This window comes from Macrosteles quadrilineatus, unplaced genomic scaffold, assembly GCF_028750875.1.
Source record: "Macrosteles quadrilineatus isolate MER2022 unplaced genomic scaffold, UCM_ALF_1.0 Scaffold_5__1_contigs__length_97177068, whole genome shotgun sequence".
Classification (NCBI taxonomy): Eukaryota; Metazoa; Arthropoda; class Insecta; order Hemiptera; family Cicadellidae; genus Macrosteles; species Macrosteles quadrilineatus.
In genome coordinates, this window is record NW_026542598.1 from 80,800,814 (window position 1) to 80,818,091 (window position 17,278).

The 17,278-nt window shown below is 37.6% G+C and overlaps 1 protein-coding gene across 16 annotated transcripts in view; it reads right to left on the minus strand.

Moving 5' to 3' along the window:
• Window positions 1-14,626, minus strand: part of LOC128994339 (dystonin) — a 127,680-nt gene extending 113,054 nt beyond the window's left edge. For 15 of the 16 annotated variants that reach the window (XM_054418809.1, XM_054418822.1, XM_054418821.1 and 12 more), the window contains exons 1-2: window positions 14,435-14,626; window positions 11,709-12,101 (exon numbers count right to left, since the gene is read on the minus strand). In XM_054418809.1, the coding sequence (XP_054274784.1) occupies window positions 11,709-12,074 (366 nt within the window). In that variant the 5' untranslated portion in view covers window positions 12,075-12,101; window positions 14,435-14,626. The remainder of the gene's footprint in view (window positions 1-11,708; window positions 12,102-14,434) is intronic. The other variant, XM_054418807.1, reaches the window with a different exon arrangement.
• Window positions 14,627-17,278: the final 2,652 nt, after the last annotated feature.

Sequence of the window (17,278 nt, forward strand, 5' to 3'; positions counted from 1 at the left end):
AAGCGTCTTCGTGGATCAAATCTAATTGAATCCAACAACAATAGAGTATTCAACCTTCTGCACCTCACCACAGATCCACAAGCAGAAAAGTACGAGACAAATGTTAGTGGCTCAATTGCCCCATTGGAGGTGGCGCGACTCTCTAATTGGCAGACCCGCCCGTGGGCAATCTTCTAAATCACTGTTAAACATGTCGAGACAACGGTGCTTGACAGCGGTCAACTGAGACGCATCATTGCGGATGATTTCGTCAACAAGATGATTCTACAGCAACCTCTTCAAGCTCTTTACGGACCTGCTGAAAATTACTTTGACACGGTGCAAGATGAACGTGTGAGAGTAGATCTGCCTTCGAGATTCAAATGTGTACGGTTGTTTATGATGGATGTATCAAGTAAGTGTGCTAAAGAACATTGGCAAGGATTATGGCATGTGTGTATTTTCAATACTCACTCTCAGGATTCTTTAGCATGAGTTAATGTTCCAGGTATGCCTAAGTGCTATAGCATGGATCATGTAGTGTGCATTTTTCCCTCAAGACTCAAATACTTTCAAACTTCTTTAGCATGAATGCATGGCGCATGTTTATAATAAAAGTGCTGTGGCATATTTAATCGAGTGCGAGTTCATTTCCACTCTTGACTCAAATAGTTGCAAGCTTCTTTACGATGAACGGGCCAGGTATGCAACAGGAATTCTTGGGGATGGTTAATGGATTGTGAGCATTTTTCCGCCAAGACTCAAATATGTTCAAGCTACTTTATGAATGCATGGGTCAGGTACTTTAAAGGTACTTTGAAATGGTTAATTCAGTGTGTACTTCCCTTTATAGGTTAGAATATTTAACAGTGTTGATCAATGAGCACACGATGTTCTGGGTTGCAGATTGGAATCTCCCACGATTGGTAACTTCCCTGAATTGTATTTCACTCCCACAGTGACGTACCGTCTCCCAGGTGTTGAGGAAGACAAATGTGCGACTCCAGAGATTGTGGCCGAGTAGCAACAGGTTCCCATGGGTGCAAGTGGAGAGACCAGAGTGTCATTGTATGCAACATAATTGAAAAGCGTTTTCTCACCTTACGCGCATTTAATCCAAATCATTAAATTTAAGAAAAACAGGTGTGTAAGTGGAAAATTACTTTTGGACAAAGTTACACAAAGGATACTTTTTCATAATAAGCACGAATTTATTTGTTAGCTCAAGCTTAGAAAAAATTTTCGTCAGAATTGCCACAGAATAAAGAGTAAACAATGTATACTCATTGTTTGGTGGCATTACTAAAACTGGTAGACATCCTGCAGAACTTTCCCAACACTCAAATATAACAAAGGTTTCTGTTTTCAGTTTGACGTTATTTATGTTTGGATCGGTTTTGGGAAAAGATAATTAGTAGAAAATAAATCGGATATTAGGCTAAAGCACGAATATTAAAACGGTATGGATCATAAACATAAACAAATTACACAACTGGCCCGAATCCTATACAAAAAACATTAACATGGTTTGGACAGTTCCATTTAAGTAATGTTCAATAATGTTTAGTTTACTTTCGCGACATAGGAACGGGTCACAGTTCGAGGGTTATAGTAATAATACTAATACAGTTCGGCAATAGTATAGTTTTGTTGAATGTTGTACGAAAATTAAAGGAAACTACCTATTTATTCTGAAAAGGACGAGGAACTTCTATCGAAATTCCACATCAACCAAAACCTCAACCATTTACAGCCACACCCACAATAACAAACTAATAGCCCAAACACTCTATTAGAAACGTGATAAAAGCAGGAAAACAAATATTACCCGGTTCTACTCTGTCACCACGACATTAGCGTCAGTTTGCATCAGTAACCGACTGTACCGGTGACGTCAGGATGCCCAACTACGGCAAGGCCGCGAGTGTACCACTTTCTATGCCGTCCATGGTGTGCTGTGCTGTTGAACCCTACATGTCAATGTACAGTACCGATATAAAGAGTACTCGAGTATTCGATTATGAAAATCAATCGTCGAGGCACAAATTTGCGGGAACATTTATTGTTTGGAGCACTTAGTATGATTTTTGGAACAAAATACGTGATTTTCTACAGTTGATTTTACGTCGTAATTTTTCAATGTACAATAGATGGATGCATATTGATGCTAACGGTAATCATGTTGATGTATCTGTTCGATACTAATCGCTGATGCGATCCGATAGTCAAAAGACCGGAACGCAGAGCAACGAACTGTGAGAGGTCTGGGCCAGAGGTACTCAACTATGTTTGATTTATGTTTAGCTATCGGCTGTAGCTCTGGATTAGATATGCATTTGACGAGACTACAATTCTACAAATATACCACATTTGTATACTTGGTAGAATCAATCAACCGAGTAGTTGGCATCACTGTCTTAAAACATCAAAAGTAGCTTTTAAATCGTGTTTTGGGGTTAAAAAGTGCATCATGGTTGTCTTGTGGATAGAATGTCTACTTCAGCATCCACGTCAATGATACACATCAGGCCAAAATATAAATTAGGAATATTCTAATTGAGTATCAATGCTACGCAAGAGGCCCATATAGATGGGATGTCTTCAGAATCAAAATTTCAATGCTACAATCCAGTAAATGTACCATACCCTACTACAATCAATGGTTAGACATCGACAGGTTTTATCATCAAAGTTAATGGCGAAAAAAAACTAATCCACTTTAGAAAGGGTTTACAACCAAATTTTGATTGAAAGTGTTTACAATTCATCGATGAAATATGCCACATTTAACAAATACGAAGTTTAAACATTTGAGCAAACAAAAGCAGAAGAGATCTTCCTAGACAGTTACACTCACGGCTAGAACACCTGACACAGGTGCTTTCTTCATGCATATACAACACAAGTGGAAAGTGTCAGAAATGAGGCGTTTGTTCAACTCACGAGACTTGCGAAACGTAAAAACACAGAAACGTTTCTCAGATAAAAGGAGCACTGACGAAACTCAACTTTGGAGGGAGTCAAGAGACAGAGGGAATAATTACTGACAATATAGTAATATTATTTACAGGTAATAAACAGTTGGTGGTGAGAAAATCTTGTTATCACAGAAAACATCCCAAGCAAACAACAAACAAGTAGATTGAATCTGCACACAATACTACTATAGAAAGTGAAACTGAACAAGGAAGATCCTCTGTGATGCAACTAGACTCAATAGGTGAAGTCACAACCGTTGTAGAAATGCACTTGAATGACGGAAGCCTCTGGTGAAGTGATCTCCAAGAGATTATTGGATCATGAACTTTCTATTTGAGCAAAACTTTCTACTTGTGAACAATGGATGAAAATGTGCGAATGTGAATGTTACATCAAGTGTAAGCGATTAATTAACAATCAGATATGACTACTGTAGAGGCAGTTCAGAAGATATTAAGGATGGAAATACACTTCCTCGGTTTTCATTTCATTTAATTTCATTTCAATGAAGGTATAATAACTCAATAAGCTACGGTAGACGCACCTGCACCCAAGGTCCTCCCCTTCCCAGCAATTTAAGTCTAATAGAGGCTTTTATTTGTGTAAGGAAGGGGATTTTGTGGTTTTTGTCTTTTGACAAGGCTTTTGAAGTCAGTTATGCGATCAAACAATTCATGTCTTTCATTATCAAATTAATTCCCAATAGAGGTCCCAAACGTCACTTCTTGGCAGGTTACCCGATTTGCCTTAGCCAAAACATAGCATCATCTACTTGTACGAACCACCAATTATCGTAGACCAATATTCTAAAACTGCCATGTGTTTGGCAAAGATTTTCTTTCAGTTTGTCCACAATTTCCACCCGAGCGACCATCTCACTGACCCGACACTAGGACACCGTTACCAAGGAAGAGGACGCCGGCCACGCCGTACTGAGCTGCGCAGTGCTGATAGCTGTCATTACCACCTGGACCCGACCATCCGCTGCGGAAACGGCAGTTTTCACCCGAGATGAGACACGCTTTTTAGGACATGCGGTCTTTTGGAGTGGAAACAAGTTACGACGGTTTTTTAATCTTCCACGACGACCAGTGGTATTTTATGTGAAATAAATCACAAACAACTTCGGGGACAGGGTCTAAACATCACAAATGTTAGTGGAAATATCCAGACAGTACTCCAAAAGGCAACTAAAACTTTACAAAACTTTTTTTTTTTTGACCTTACGACATAAATGCTTTTGAAGTCTTTCATTTCAAAATTAGTACTTTTCGGAGCATTGTGTTTTGGAAATATGTCTGACAGTGCAGGTTAATTCGGTGCAATGCCTTGGTATTGTATGATTTTTTATCAATGCATTACTCAACCATTCATGCAAGCGTTTGTAGTTAGGCTAAGAAACCTGCCACCCCTGCCTCTAAACCCGAGGCGGTACCCAATATTCGAGGAAAAAAGTTACACCCTCAAAACATCCTGATGAAAACGGGGAATGTAACGGGGAAAGAGACCACCGACGTTTCAACCTTTCCAATCAATAACTTGCATCACGATGAGAACTCCAGGAGTTGGCAATTTTGACCAAACCGGAGTTGTAGGTGTCACGTTCCACTCTCATATTCAAATGTCAGCCTCGCCAGTGGCGCCTTGGCTATTATGAGCAAACCAAGCCTGATTGTGTCAATCCCAGTCAACACCAAGGACTAAGGTGACGCCTACTCACTGCCCACCGTTCCCTCATCTTACTTACAAATTTGTCATCGAGCTTCCACTCGGAACACCCAAAAAGGATGAGAGGATCTGACATAACTCCGCACACTACGTCCTATTAGGGATAGGCAGAATTTTGGGATTTACAGCCTTCGGGATGAGGACTTACGAAAGTTGTTTTCATCATAGAGCCCCAATATTTGACAGATCGATCAAGGATTTCCTCTAAAAATATGGCAGAGTGTACACAATAGGACGAGTGTTTCTCACCAGATTCATTCATAAGTAAGATTATCCTAAACCATTATTTACTTTTGCATCAATACTATACCTTTTTCGTCAATTCCTCAAATTGAAATTGAAATTATTTAGGGAATAATGTACTTCATAAAATTACACTAAGACATACACAACAATTTAAAAATAACATTTACGACGGATCAAGATGAAAAAGATATTTCCTAAACCTTAATCAAACCGAAACGCACATCTGGATTAATTCTGCAAGATGATCGGGTTGCCAAAAACGTGGTCCTATAAGAAGGCTACTACGAAGTACCTAGGCCAATTCGTAATTCATGAAATAGTCTGCAAGAAGTTTGAGCATGTTTTAACGCTCCTGTATGAGGAAAAACAAATTGATTTTTATGTGAAGTTTAACTACGACCACCACATTCAGCAGTGTCGAACATTTCCTCCCAGCCAAATGGCAGTAAAACTTGAAGAACATAGTCCAAGTCGGGATCTTCTAAACGTTGCCAAGGCCAATTCTTCACTCCTAAACCAACTCTGTAAGATATTCCAGAAAACTCAATACTGAAAGATTGAGGTCATTTGGGTCTGAAGATGGGTCAAGGGGCGAAGTCTCAACAAGTACTTCATACACTACCTTCTAACAACCATATGACAATGAAGACTCATCAACAGCCCAACACGGCAGCTTCTGCGCATTGCTTACGACAATTCTTTTATCCTGAACAATTCAGAAAGAAGTTCCAGAAAACTCAATAATGTCCGAAGATGGATCAATGGGGTCTCAACAAGTACTTCATACCTTCTAACAGCCATATGACAATGAAGACTCATCAACAGCCCAACACGGCGGCTTCTGCGCATTGCCCACGACAATTCTTTAATCCTGAACAATTCTGAAAGAAGTTCCAGAAAACTCAATAATGTCTGAAGATGGATCAAGGGGCGAAGTCTCAACAAGTACTTCATTCTAACAGCCATATGGCAATGATAACTCATCGACATCCCAACACAGCGGCTTCTACGCATTGCCTACGCCAATCCTTGGGCCCACAACCCCGCCCAATCTCGCCCACAAACACCTGTCTTTGCGATCTGGGTTAATAAATAAATGCGTGTTCCAAATATCCCACACATCACTTGACGCCCATCTTGCAAGTGGTAGCTTTGTTTTTGTCAAGTACTTCAACCACTTATCGGCAGTTTAGCGCAGGTTAACACGAGCTGTGGGCAGGGAAAGTGTCGCGGTTAACCCACGTTGAAAGCTTGTTGGATTTGCAGACATTTCAAGGAGGAGAAAGGATAGAAACTGAATGTTGACTATGTACGTTTAAAATTTTAAATTTGCAAACCTTCCAAAAACTCAGGATTTTTGATCAAGAAAGGCCATTTTAAATGGTTTAAATATCCACAAGTCATAGAGTTGTTTGCTATACTAATGTATGTTCGAAATGGCTATTTATCAATTCTATGGCTATGTAAAAATGTAAGAATGTCTTCTTTTGGATCAATACGAAGATAGGCCTACATCAATTATTATTATCAATTATCAATGAATAGAGATGAAGACACCACCTAGGTGCGTATTTTAAACGAAATATGAGTGAGTATGAGTGTAGAAATGTTGTGAGATGATCTGTGTAGTTTTGTTACTGACCAACCGTTTCATCAGTCAGGATCATGTAATCAAAGCCCAATGATCAGAAAACTAATCCAGTTTCGAGCCATCAAAAATCTACTAACTTTTCTCAACAGCAATCATCTCTAGATATTAATGTCAAACCGAAACTAATTTGATTACGATCCCGATGGAAGTAACAATCATTCATGCTGATCAAAATGACTTGTAGTTTTAATGGCATTGACATTTGTGTAATAGATATTGGAGCCCTTTTATGGGCTGAAACTGTTCCTCATTACAATCACACTATCCGAAGTCTGGCTGTAAACTCGACCAAAACCAATGTCTTAGTAAACTTTAAAGCGAATCATTATCGTCAATGCTACAGACCATTTTAGGTACCCGATTTTCTTCACCTAGTTTTTAGTTACTTTTATTTATTTCCTGAGCCCATACTCAAATGTATCTACTGTTTACAGTAACTACAAATATTTTACGGGGAATTTAAAACACTTTCAAGTGCTTTCAAATGATTTTAAGCACGCGATTACTTCACTCCACTATCTCGGCAGGATTATACAGTGAGCCAAGACGCTGCAATCCCGGTTGATAAGCGCCTGATAACAAAAAGGTTATTAACATCTAAAACACACACGTCTCACAACAACTGCGTTTGTAAACATTGCGGCATACTAAAACACACACATCTAGCAATAATGGTAAACAATTCGTCAACTATTGCTTCTCCTCTGATACTACAGGATAACAAACTACCGTCAAATAATGAAAAAACGAATCACCAAAATGAAACAAATCAAAACCAGCGATGTGTCATAGAATAATAAACACAATTCCATTCCATTGTAAAATTTGAAGCACGTTTCGCGTCTAGTGATGTTAGTGGCACTAGGAGCAAGTGTCGACAACATTTTGTTTCTATTATTTTAGTCATGATATGTGCTTCAATGTTTGGTTATATAACTAGGGGAAGATTTAGTGTTTATGATTAGATCGTTTAAAATTGATAAACGAAGTTTTAAATAACTGAAATGGCGAGAAACATATTGCAAACAAAAAGACGATACTATCAGCACCGGGGATTTTTTTATCTAATAATAAAATTGTCTTCATCTGATCCACATCAGGATGACAAATCTACTGCTGAGGGAGTATGTTTAATCTATGATGCTATATCTTCCTTATTGATCTGCTGAAGGTAATTTTAAGGTTAGTTCTGTCTGGTAAATGTAAAGATCGTTTAGTTTTTTTTTTTTGCTAATTTAATGTTTTTTTTGTGTTTACCAACTTAAATCTAAAATATTACAATGATTTTGACTGGCCTTTATGTAAAATGGCATGGTAACGAAGATTAATGATTAAATTCCTTGATCAGCATCGAAGTTCCAATGGAGAAGTGAAACAATATGTACCAGTAATATGTGAAATATCAGGAAACATTTCCAACGTGTTAACTGGCAGTTAAAAACCGATCAGGCGTCCTAAATGAGGAGGGGAAACTAAGGACTAATTGCTTGTACTATATTGGATACTGATACATTGCTTCTGTACGAGTTCCCACACTGTGAAGAGTTTAGTGTCAAGTTTCCTTTGAGAAAAGAGGTGTTGTATTGTCATAAAATAACAAGTATGCCTTACTTTAAGAGCGAATTTGTAAAAACACTCTTCTCTAAATCAAGCCATGGCGTTAAAAAAAGAATAAGCCGTTTCTATTCGAAGAGTTTTTCAATTGAACCATTTTTTTTACAAATCAATTGCATTCCAACAAAAATTAAAAGTACTACTGTACCTATATTTTTAAATTACAAATTCAAATGGGGATGCGACTGGGTATTTCAAATTAAATAATATAAATGGAAATAAAAAAATAGAACGGAGTGAGATGATCTATGTAGCTTTGTTACTAACTGTACTATGAGACCAGATTAATCTTTAGCCAGGGTCATATTTTAAAAGCCAAATGGGCAGCTGTGACAAGTTTCGAATTATCAAAAAGCTAATAACTTTTCTCAGGATACAATCTAAAACCTTCTGATTACTAGGTAAGCACTAAATTCACCAATACCCTAACTTTTTATGATTTTTTAAACATTTAAACCAACTTCTTGATTAGAATACCCTCGAAAACCCCCGACAGAGATTAATAGTTAAAGCCTAGATTTCTCCAACTTGTCTCGCCTTATATAGTCATAGCATTCTTCGTCACGTAAATCTTAACATTGATAAGCTCAGCATGATGCCAAATCACTCCTACATTTATGGCAACTTAGCTGCCAATTAACTGAAATCGCATCCAAAATCTCATAGGAAAATTTTACTTTCAACTACTTATTTCACAATTAATTGCCAGATACGTTGTTTGAGGCCACATAAACGCCGATATTAACACATTCAAACATGTTACAAGGATTCAAGTAACATTTTACGACAAAAAACGCTAAAATGGGGAAAGAATACAAATGTGTTTTGTCTGAATTGCAATTTCCAACCTTTTAAATGGTAAAAATCGGTAAATTGGAATTTGGAAAATATTTATAAATCAACATGTATAGTTTTTTATGGTTGAAGACGGGTAACCTCAGTACAGTAGGGCAGTACTATGTATTCTAACGCGGCACAACACACCATATGGCCCGTGTACCTTTGTACCGTTAACATTACCGTAGTGATCGGTGTATTGTGACGTAGCAACTGTGCGTCATCCAGCTAATAAACCCATTGTGCAGGTCTGCTGCGTCAGGGTGTAATGTAGAAAAAAATATGTTGACACCTTGGCTAGCGAAATAGGCAAAAAGGTGCGTAGCCAAAAACTTAGGTATTGTTGAATGAGTTGCTTATCATGGCCAAGATTTATGAAGGTCCAGCTTGTAAGTCAATCGATGAATATAGCCTTTGTTCTTTTAGAATGGGACCGTTGTTTATTGAGCATCGCTATACAGTATACAGGGTGATTTGTACTCAGTGTGACAAAATTTTTTTGGTGTAAGTACAAAGAAAATGAAGTGTGATGATGCATATAAAATGTTCCAAGTCTAAAAATTAGCTTCCCAAAAAATTATTTTATGTTTTTCAAAAATAACCGTGCTTTTAAACTTAATACAACGATTTCTCAATTACCTGTATATGGATTTGAGTAGATAATGTAATTTTCGTGTTCTACATTAAATTTTGAACAAGAATAATAGAAAATGACGGAGGATCAGTTGTAAAAACTCCATTGTAAATAGATTCAAAGATAAAAATTAAGATGTTTGATAAAAATAGTAAAAACAATGGTCTATTGCATTTTTCACACTCTGTATACAAGAAAGTGTCGGAATATGTTAAAAACTGCGCCATTTTATAAGCTTTCCAACGATATGCTACACTAGTGAGGTTTATGTCTGCTTATGTACGCGTTAATGGTTTGAAGACTACAAAGCATGGTGTCTTTAACATTTAAAACATAGAAAGTCGGCATGTATTAAGCAAAAGATGTGTTTTTAATTCAACATGAACAGTAAAAACAGTAAAAAGTTCCCTGTTTTCTGGTATTCAAACCACTAAAACAAACAAAAAAATATCTAAACATCAATAGTGTAGCATATGTTTGGAAAGCTTATAAAATGGCGCAGTTTTTAACATATTACGACACTTTCTTATATACAGGGTGTGAAAAATACAATAGACCATGGTTTTTAAAATTTTTATCAAATATCTTAATTTTTATCTTTGAATCTATTTACAATGGAGTTTTTACAACCGATCCTCCGCCATTATTCTTGTTCCAAATTTAATGTAGAACACGAAAATGACATTATCTACTCAAATCCATATAGGCCTACAGGTAATTGAGAAATCGCTGTATTAAGTTTAAAAGCATGGTTATTTTTGAAAAACATAAAATAATTTTTTGGGACGCTAATTTTGAGACTTGGAACATTTGATATGCATCATCACACTTAATTTACTTTGTACTTACATAAAAAAAAAAATTGTCACACTGAGTACAAATCACCCTGTATAATGCGTGCGGGCCTTCTACAGTATGATATTGAGACTTATACGGTAGTTCACGCTATAACCTTGTGCTCCTATAGGATTCTATTCCAGTAAAAAAAATCCGTATCCCGCCGTCACACCTTACACCTACAGGGGTCCCACGTAGTCTAAGTAAATAACCTGCTGAGCTGCAGAAACGATCCCACTTTCAAATCTAACAACTGTAGAGTGTCCCTTGTGTTTCAAAAGCAAATATAACGTCTGCAGTGTTTAATGTGTTCCAGAAGAGCGTCCCACACAGAATGTGTTCGACGTGTATCTTCGGCACATCTTAAACCTGAAGAGTTTGTTTCCCGTGCTATTCTAGTGTCTAACACTTGCAGCTAGTGTTTCATATGTTCTCAAGGACACATTAGACATGTGAGTGTGTTCCATGTGTTCCAACGGTACATCCTGCGTAATGTCTCCATGGTGTGTGCCCGGCGGAGTGACAAGGTAACCATAATTGGGTTTAATTGCAGGTAACGCTTGGCGGTTTCAAGAGTCAACTGAGCATAGCCTTATTACGCTGTTGCAAGTCTTTGTCGTTACTGCAAGTGAGCTTCCGCAATATTTCCCAAGGGGGAACACTCGAGAATAAAATAATGTGAATCCACAAAGAGTTATTTGAATTTTGAGTTTTAAAAACACTAGTTAGTATAAAAAAAATTACAATTCATGACAAACATCATCAGATTCAACCAAGTAAAGTCAGGATTCAGTCCTACGATGAAATGTATATACACGTTGGGAAACTAATCAAGGCGACAGTAATTTGAACGTTACTTGGAATGAAATTGACAGGGGTCTTTGCCAAAAAAGAGATATATAAGGGTTGAGAACCTGACAGAAAAGATAGTGACGTCCAAACTTCGAACATGTCTATAAGACAGAGGCGCCAACAGAAGCAGAATATGAATGAAGGACCTACAAATCAGTAAGATGCCTATGGTAGTTTTATAGACAAGGACCAGCTGTTCCTTTGGCCAGGATCATTAATTCCGAACCCAATCAACAACCAATCAACAACTAGGTCCAGTTTCGAACCATTAAACTCTTGATTAGAAAACTAGCAAACTTGAGTAATCCATTGACTTAACAGTTACATTTTCCAATTATCAAAGTTCGCTACCTTCGCCCTCTTGGCCTGTATCGCCCGATGGTCATGACTCCTCTCCAGCGCCACATTCTCCAACCTCTGATGACCTTCCCTGACCAGACTCTCGGTCACGCTGCGTTCCTCCCCTCTGGTCAACGTCGTCGTCTTCCTCACCACCCGGGTCGTCACGCTCCTCACGCCGCCAGGACGTCTCGCAGAGTGTCTAGACTCCTCCGCACTCCCGTGGTAGTCCGTGGACAGATGCCTCCTGGTGTACACCGCCTCCATGGATCTCACATGGTCGTCCTCCGAGCGACCCTCGACAAACAGTCGGCCAGGGGACACTCCACGACCCTCCCGCGTGGAGGTGGAGGTCTTCACGAACTTGTACAGCGACATCGTTCACACTAGTACACAGCGGATCGCCTGGGAAATAACACTGGGGCTAATACACACCCTTGTGGTATACCGTTTCTGATTTGTTGTGCTAATTCGTCAGAACAGGTTATTCTTTTAGTAAATTAGAAGATTATGAATTAGTATCAACATCCACCGCTAGAACCAAAAGATTTTGTCACTTTATAGCCAAGCAATTTAGTGATGAATCATTAGAGATGGAATGTATTGAAATAAAGTAAATACTTATTTAGCAGATTACGAAATTTACTAGTATTGAAATCCACCGATAGAATCATTATATTTGTTTATTTAACATAATAAAACAGGAATTACTGGTATACACTTATAGGGACTCAATATATTTAATTTGTGACAAGTTCCAAATACGTCAGTAAATAACTTGGTTTGTTTTAATTCCAAATCAAACCAGGGTACAGTATTTTAATTGTTTCAAAATATAACATCATATATCCGAAATTACTCCTCTCAAAAATCCGTAACAGTAATTGTATAGTTGAAAATTAACCGCTGTAATCATTAATTCCCAATCACTATCCTCAATTCCCCCACTATTCACACGATGTCATAACGAACATATCTAAATGAGCGCAAATATGCTTAGGCACGACCGCCATGACAAGTCGGACCTAAATATAGGCATGAATGAATCCAAACCGGTGGCTTACTGACTGGTGACATAGTGAGGCAAGAGGATGGGGTCATAGGAGAACGTTGGTGGAATTGCGAAAACTGCTTCAGTAGGGAAATGGGACGGTAGTTGTTTTGTTGACAGTGAGTCTACAACTCACAGCATACTGTAACCACAATTCATTGAGGAATTTGTGAACAGATGTGCTTGTGAAAAATGAATGCTTTGCAGGATTTAGCGAATTCTTTGACACGATTTTCATTGCCTAATTTTCTTGGAACTCAACCGATCTGAGGCACTTAACAGGCACCCATTAAACCGACAATTTGCGACTTAGTCTTTTGTCCCGCAACCTCGCCCTACTTGCCTTTTTTGGTCTGATTGATGTTTGGCCATGAAAATCCCCGGATGAAAAGGAAGTTTTTTGGGGGACAATGGGGACAGGCTTTCGATATCGTTTGTAAATGCTGTATCTATTCCAAAAAGTGATTAGTTAGTATGTAAGCCTTATTAAAGAGAGAGCTGTATCTATGATGTTTTCTGACAAAAATGTGAATCAGGGGACCTTTTTGTGTGAAAAAATAATCGTTGATCCAAAGTACAGAACTGTACAATAACGAATATCAAATACCGTATATATATATATATATATGTATCGAATTGGTGTTTTAGACCTAACAGTATAATAAATAAACCGTTGACGTTAATGTGAGTAAACTATTCTCAATGGGAACAATTAACTGTGTAAAAATTAATTGATTGAAAAAAAATCAATGTCTAAAATACCGTAACACAAGTTTAGACGATTTTGAATAGATCTACAAATTTACACGGATATTTTAGTCCTTACTTGGACACTTGGGAGCCAATGACATGGAAGTTTTTCCCTTTTCAAAAATTCCTTATTATACAACCCCCACACTACAAAAGATTAATGAATTATATTAGTTTAATAGTCATTCACAACGAGTGGTCAACGAAAATATTCGATAATTTATGATTCAGTTTTGCTAAATTAAAAAAGCAGAAAGTTTATGCTCTCAAAATACAACAATCTGAATCAAGTAAATGGCAAGTTGTCCAGTAATAAAAGAGGATGGCTCCACTGTTACATTAAATTAAACATGTATGTGCTTTGTTCAATCAAAGAATACTTTACATGTTAGAAAAGAAAAAGTTTAACAAAATTCTATTTTAAAACAAATGAATACGAGATAGAAGGTAGTCAAGTTTATTTTATTTCAAAACCACGCATCATTCAACAACAAATACCATATGTATAATAATTCTGATGGTAATAGGGTCTGCAACAAATCAACTAACTGTCCCACGAATTCTTTGTATTCAAATTGTAAACAAATAATTATTGTAAACATGAACCATGTCAATGACTTCAGACAGTTAGCCCGCACAGGTGCATGAATTAACTAGAGGTTAAATGCGTTGAGAGTAATTAAATTACTTATTACAATGTTAGGACTTGTGATATACGGGTTGAGTTTCAATTAATGTATTATATTTATACAAAGTTAATTAGCTTATCCTTTTAGTAATTTAGAGTGTTATCTTTTTACGTTTGTGGGTTATGTTTTTAATAAGGCTCGAAAGTAAAACAATTCATTTGTTAAAATGTTATACAAATGAAGCAATTAATTTAAAGTAAACTGCAAAATGTTAAAATCGTTAATTAGATCCGCAAAAGAGAAATTACTGTGATCCCGGCGGTGAAACCGAGAGCTCTCTAGAAAGCTACAAAATAATCCAACTGTCGCAAAAAAATCCCAACAGAAACAATAAAACAATTAGCAGCACAACAAATCGAAAACAGTATCCGAAAACTTCACAAACACAGACTAAACGTCAAAAACACTAACAGCTGATCGGTCGCCATCTTTCTTCGGCGCGCTCTGTAACCAAACTGCGAGGGAAAACCACGAGCGTTCGCGCGATGGCGGGGACAACCACAACCAAGGACGGTACAGTCAGTTCACCTGCCGCGCACCGCGCACCAGACTGTACCATTGTAGCAGAACCTAACCTCAAATATTAGCATGACAATATCGATAAGTGGGGAACTCTGCAATACATTCCACCGCACCTAAACACCTATGATGAGGAACGACGGTAATGGGCATGGAAACAGCTGATGCTTCCAAAAAGGTAATGCGTTGTGATTGTTGTTAAGACTGTGGATAAGCAAGAAGATAAACGCCCAGCATCATCCTACAGTATACAGCATGTGTCGCAACGCACTTAGATGTGGGCAAAGTGGAACATTCCGAGGAAAAACTTGTCTTCGGAGATCAGCAGCAACAGACTTTGTATTCTACTATACTTTCAGTGTAACAGTGAACTACTATCAAGGAGACGTAGGTTTCATTGGACTTCCTCAAATTTCTTTAAGAGCAAAAAATACTTTCAGTGTAACAGTGAAAGTGAACTACCATCAAAGGGAACGTAAGTTTCATTGGACCTCTTCAAGTGTCTTTAAGAGCCAAAATATACTTTCAGTGTAACAGTGAACTGCCAAAAATTCATCGGACCTCCTCAAATTTCTTTAAGAGCCAAAAAGTACTTTCAGTCTAACAGTGAACTAGGTAGGCCTAGCATAAAAGAAACGTAAGTTTCATCGGACCTCTTCAAATTTCTTTAAGAGCCAAACAAATACGTTCAGTGTAAGAGTGAACTACACCATAAAAGGAACGCAAGTTTCATTGGACCTCTTCAAATTTCATTAAGAACCAAAAATGCGTGAAACTAAATAAAGAGCTGCTTCACGACAAAAAAAATTGTGTTAGTGATGTTCTTTTTGGACTATAGTAAATTTTTTTACAGTGTCAGTTGAATTCGTAAAGCACTTGCGTACATGAAAACGGATTGGACAAAGAGATTCAATTGTCAGGGTAGCAGAGTATGGTACTTGGTGTTAGCTTCCAAATCTGAATGTTGCTGGTTCGATCCTTCTTGATGTAATTTGTCATTGGGGCATCCATAGATAGATACTATGTAAAAAAAGGTCGACGCAAGATCATCATTTGGATAGTCCTCTTGAACACGTAAATATCCCAATAGCATTGAGAGGCACACAAACAAAACTGTGCATAAACATAGCGCAATGATGACATAGCTTTCCAAAGCATTGAATAAGAATAAATCGGGACCAAGACTTTCAACTGGCTGTATAGGAGGTCCCCAAGAAGCGAAGAACCCCAAGAATGTAGGAACCGAAGAACCGTAAAATGAATCTGAGAAATGCAGCAGATTTAAAACAAGTACGGTATTTACAAAATTCTATACGAGCTATAGGTAAAACCAATTCCAATTCAATCCATCATGAAGTATAACAAATGAACAAAACTTCCAACTGGAGAACAAAAACTAAATACTGTAACGTACAAAACCTGTTTGTACTGAAAAAATGAAAAGGGAGGAAAACCTTGTACTGACAACAATAACAGTACAAGAACTGGACGATGATTCAATCCCGCCGCATATCGCACTTTAAAAGGCAACATGCGAGAAGGTCAACAATATAGTCTGGTCAGGAAATGAGTGACGAGAATTCCTAATAACTCCAGTGATGCAGAAGTTTATAGGTTAGGTCTGTTTGTCGGCGTCATAGAGTCTAACTGCGGAACTTTTATCTCGCAAGGACTTGATTGGTCGATAAGATAAATATATTATGCGTAGTTAACTTTTAATGGAGTGAGTTCTTCTAAACAGAGAAACTTTTTAGAAACAGAGTAAGTTCTCCGGAAAAGAGAAAGTTCTCTTTGTCTGAAAACCCTATCTGTATTATTGAGAAACCTATCTGTTTTGTTTTCTACTCAGATGGACCAACAGCTTAAGATGGGTTTCCAACAACAGGTTACACTGTCGCAGGTTACAACATTATCACGTAGCAGTTGGTGATGAGCAGGATTAGAACCCGGGACTCTAAGTTTCGCGCTAACAACAAGAACAACCGCTCCTCCATAGATTACCGATTGGTTAAATTTATCACAATCATCATGGATCGTTATGTTAAAAACTAATTGATTTACAATAGAGAATACAACTAGTAAATAAAACTAAATACCAACTTATCTAATAAATCTAACTTTTGGAAACGCCATTCGTTGGGGTGTATTTATACTTATAGTTGACGAATTTATACACTTTCTACAGACGAATTGACCACAGACTGATTGATTAGCTGCGGCTAATTATTACAAAATTTCATATTTGGACCTGCTGGCTACGAAGGACCGAAGAGCAGTCGCGACGGTCGTGACACAGACAGACGTGCCAAGCAGACCAAGGAGAGACCGGAAACTTGACTTCCTTTATCACCACCCTCTACTGCAATGATATTGACGTACGGGTTTAAAAAATGTCACACAGACACGATTGCACCAAATTCCTGTCATCGAAGAATAATTCTTATCAGAAATCACAAAATCAGATGTTGAATTATTTACCACCATAACAATCTATATGGTTAAACAGGTTCACAACACAGATCAATAGTACACCACGAATATTAGAACAGACACGGTATGGATCTTAAACATTA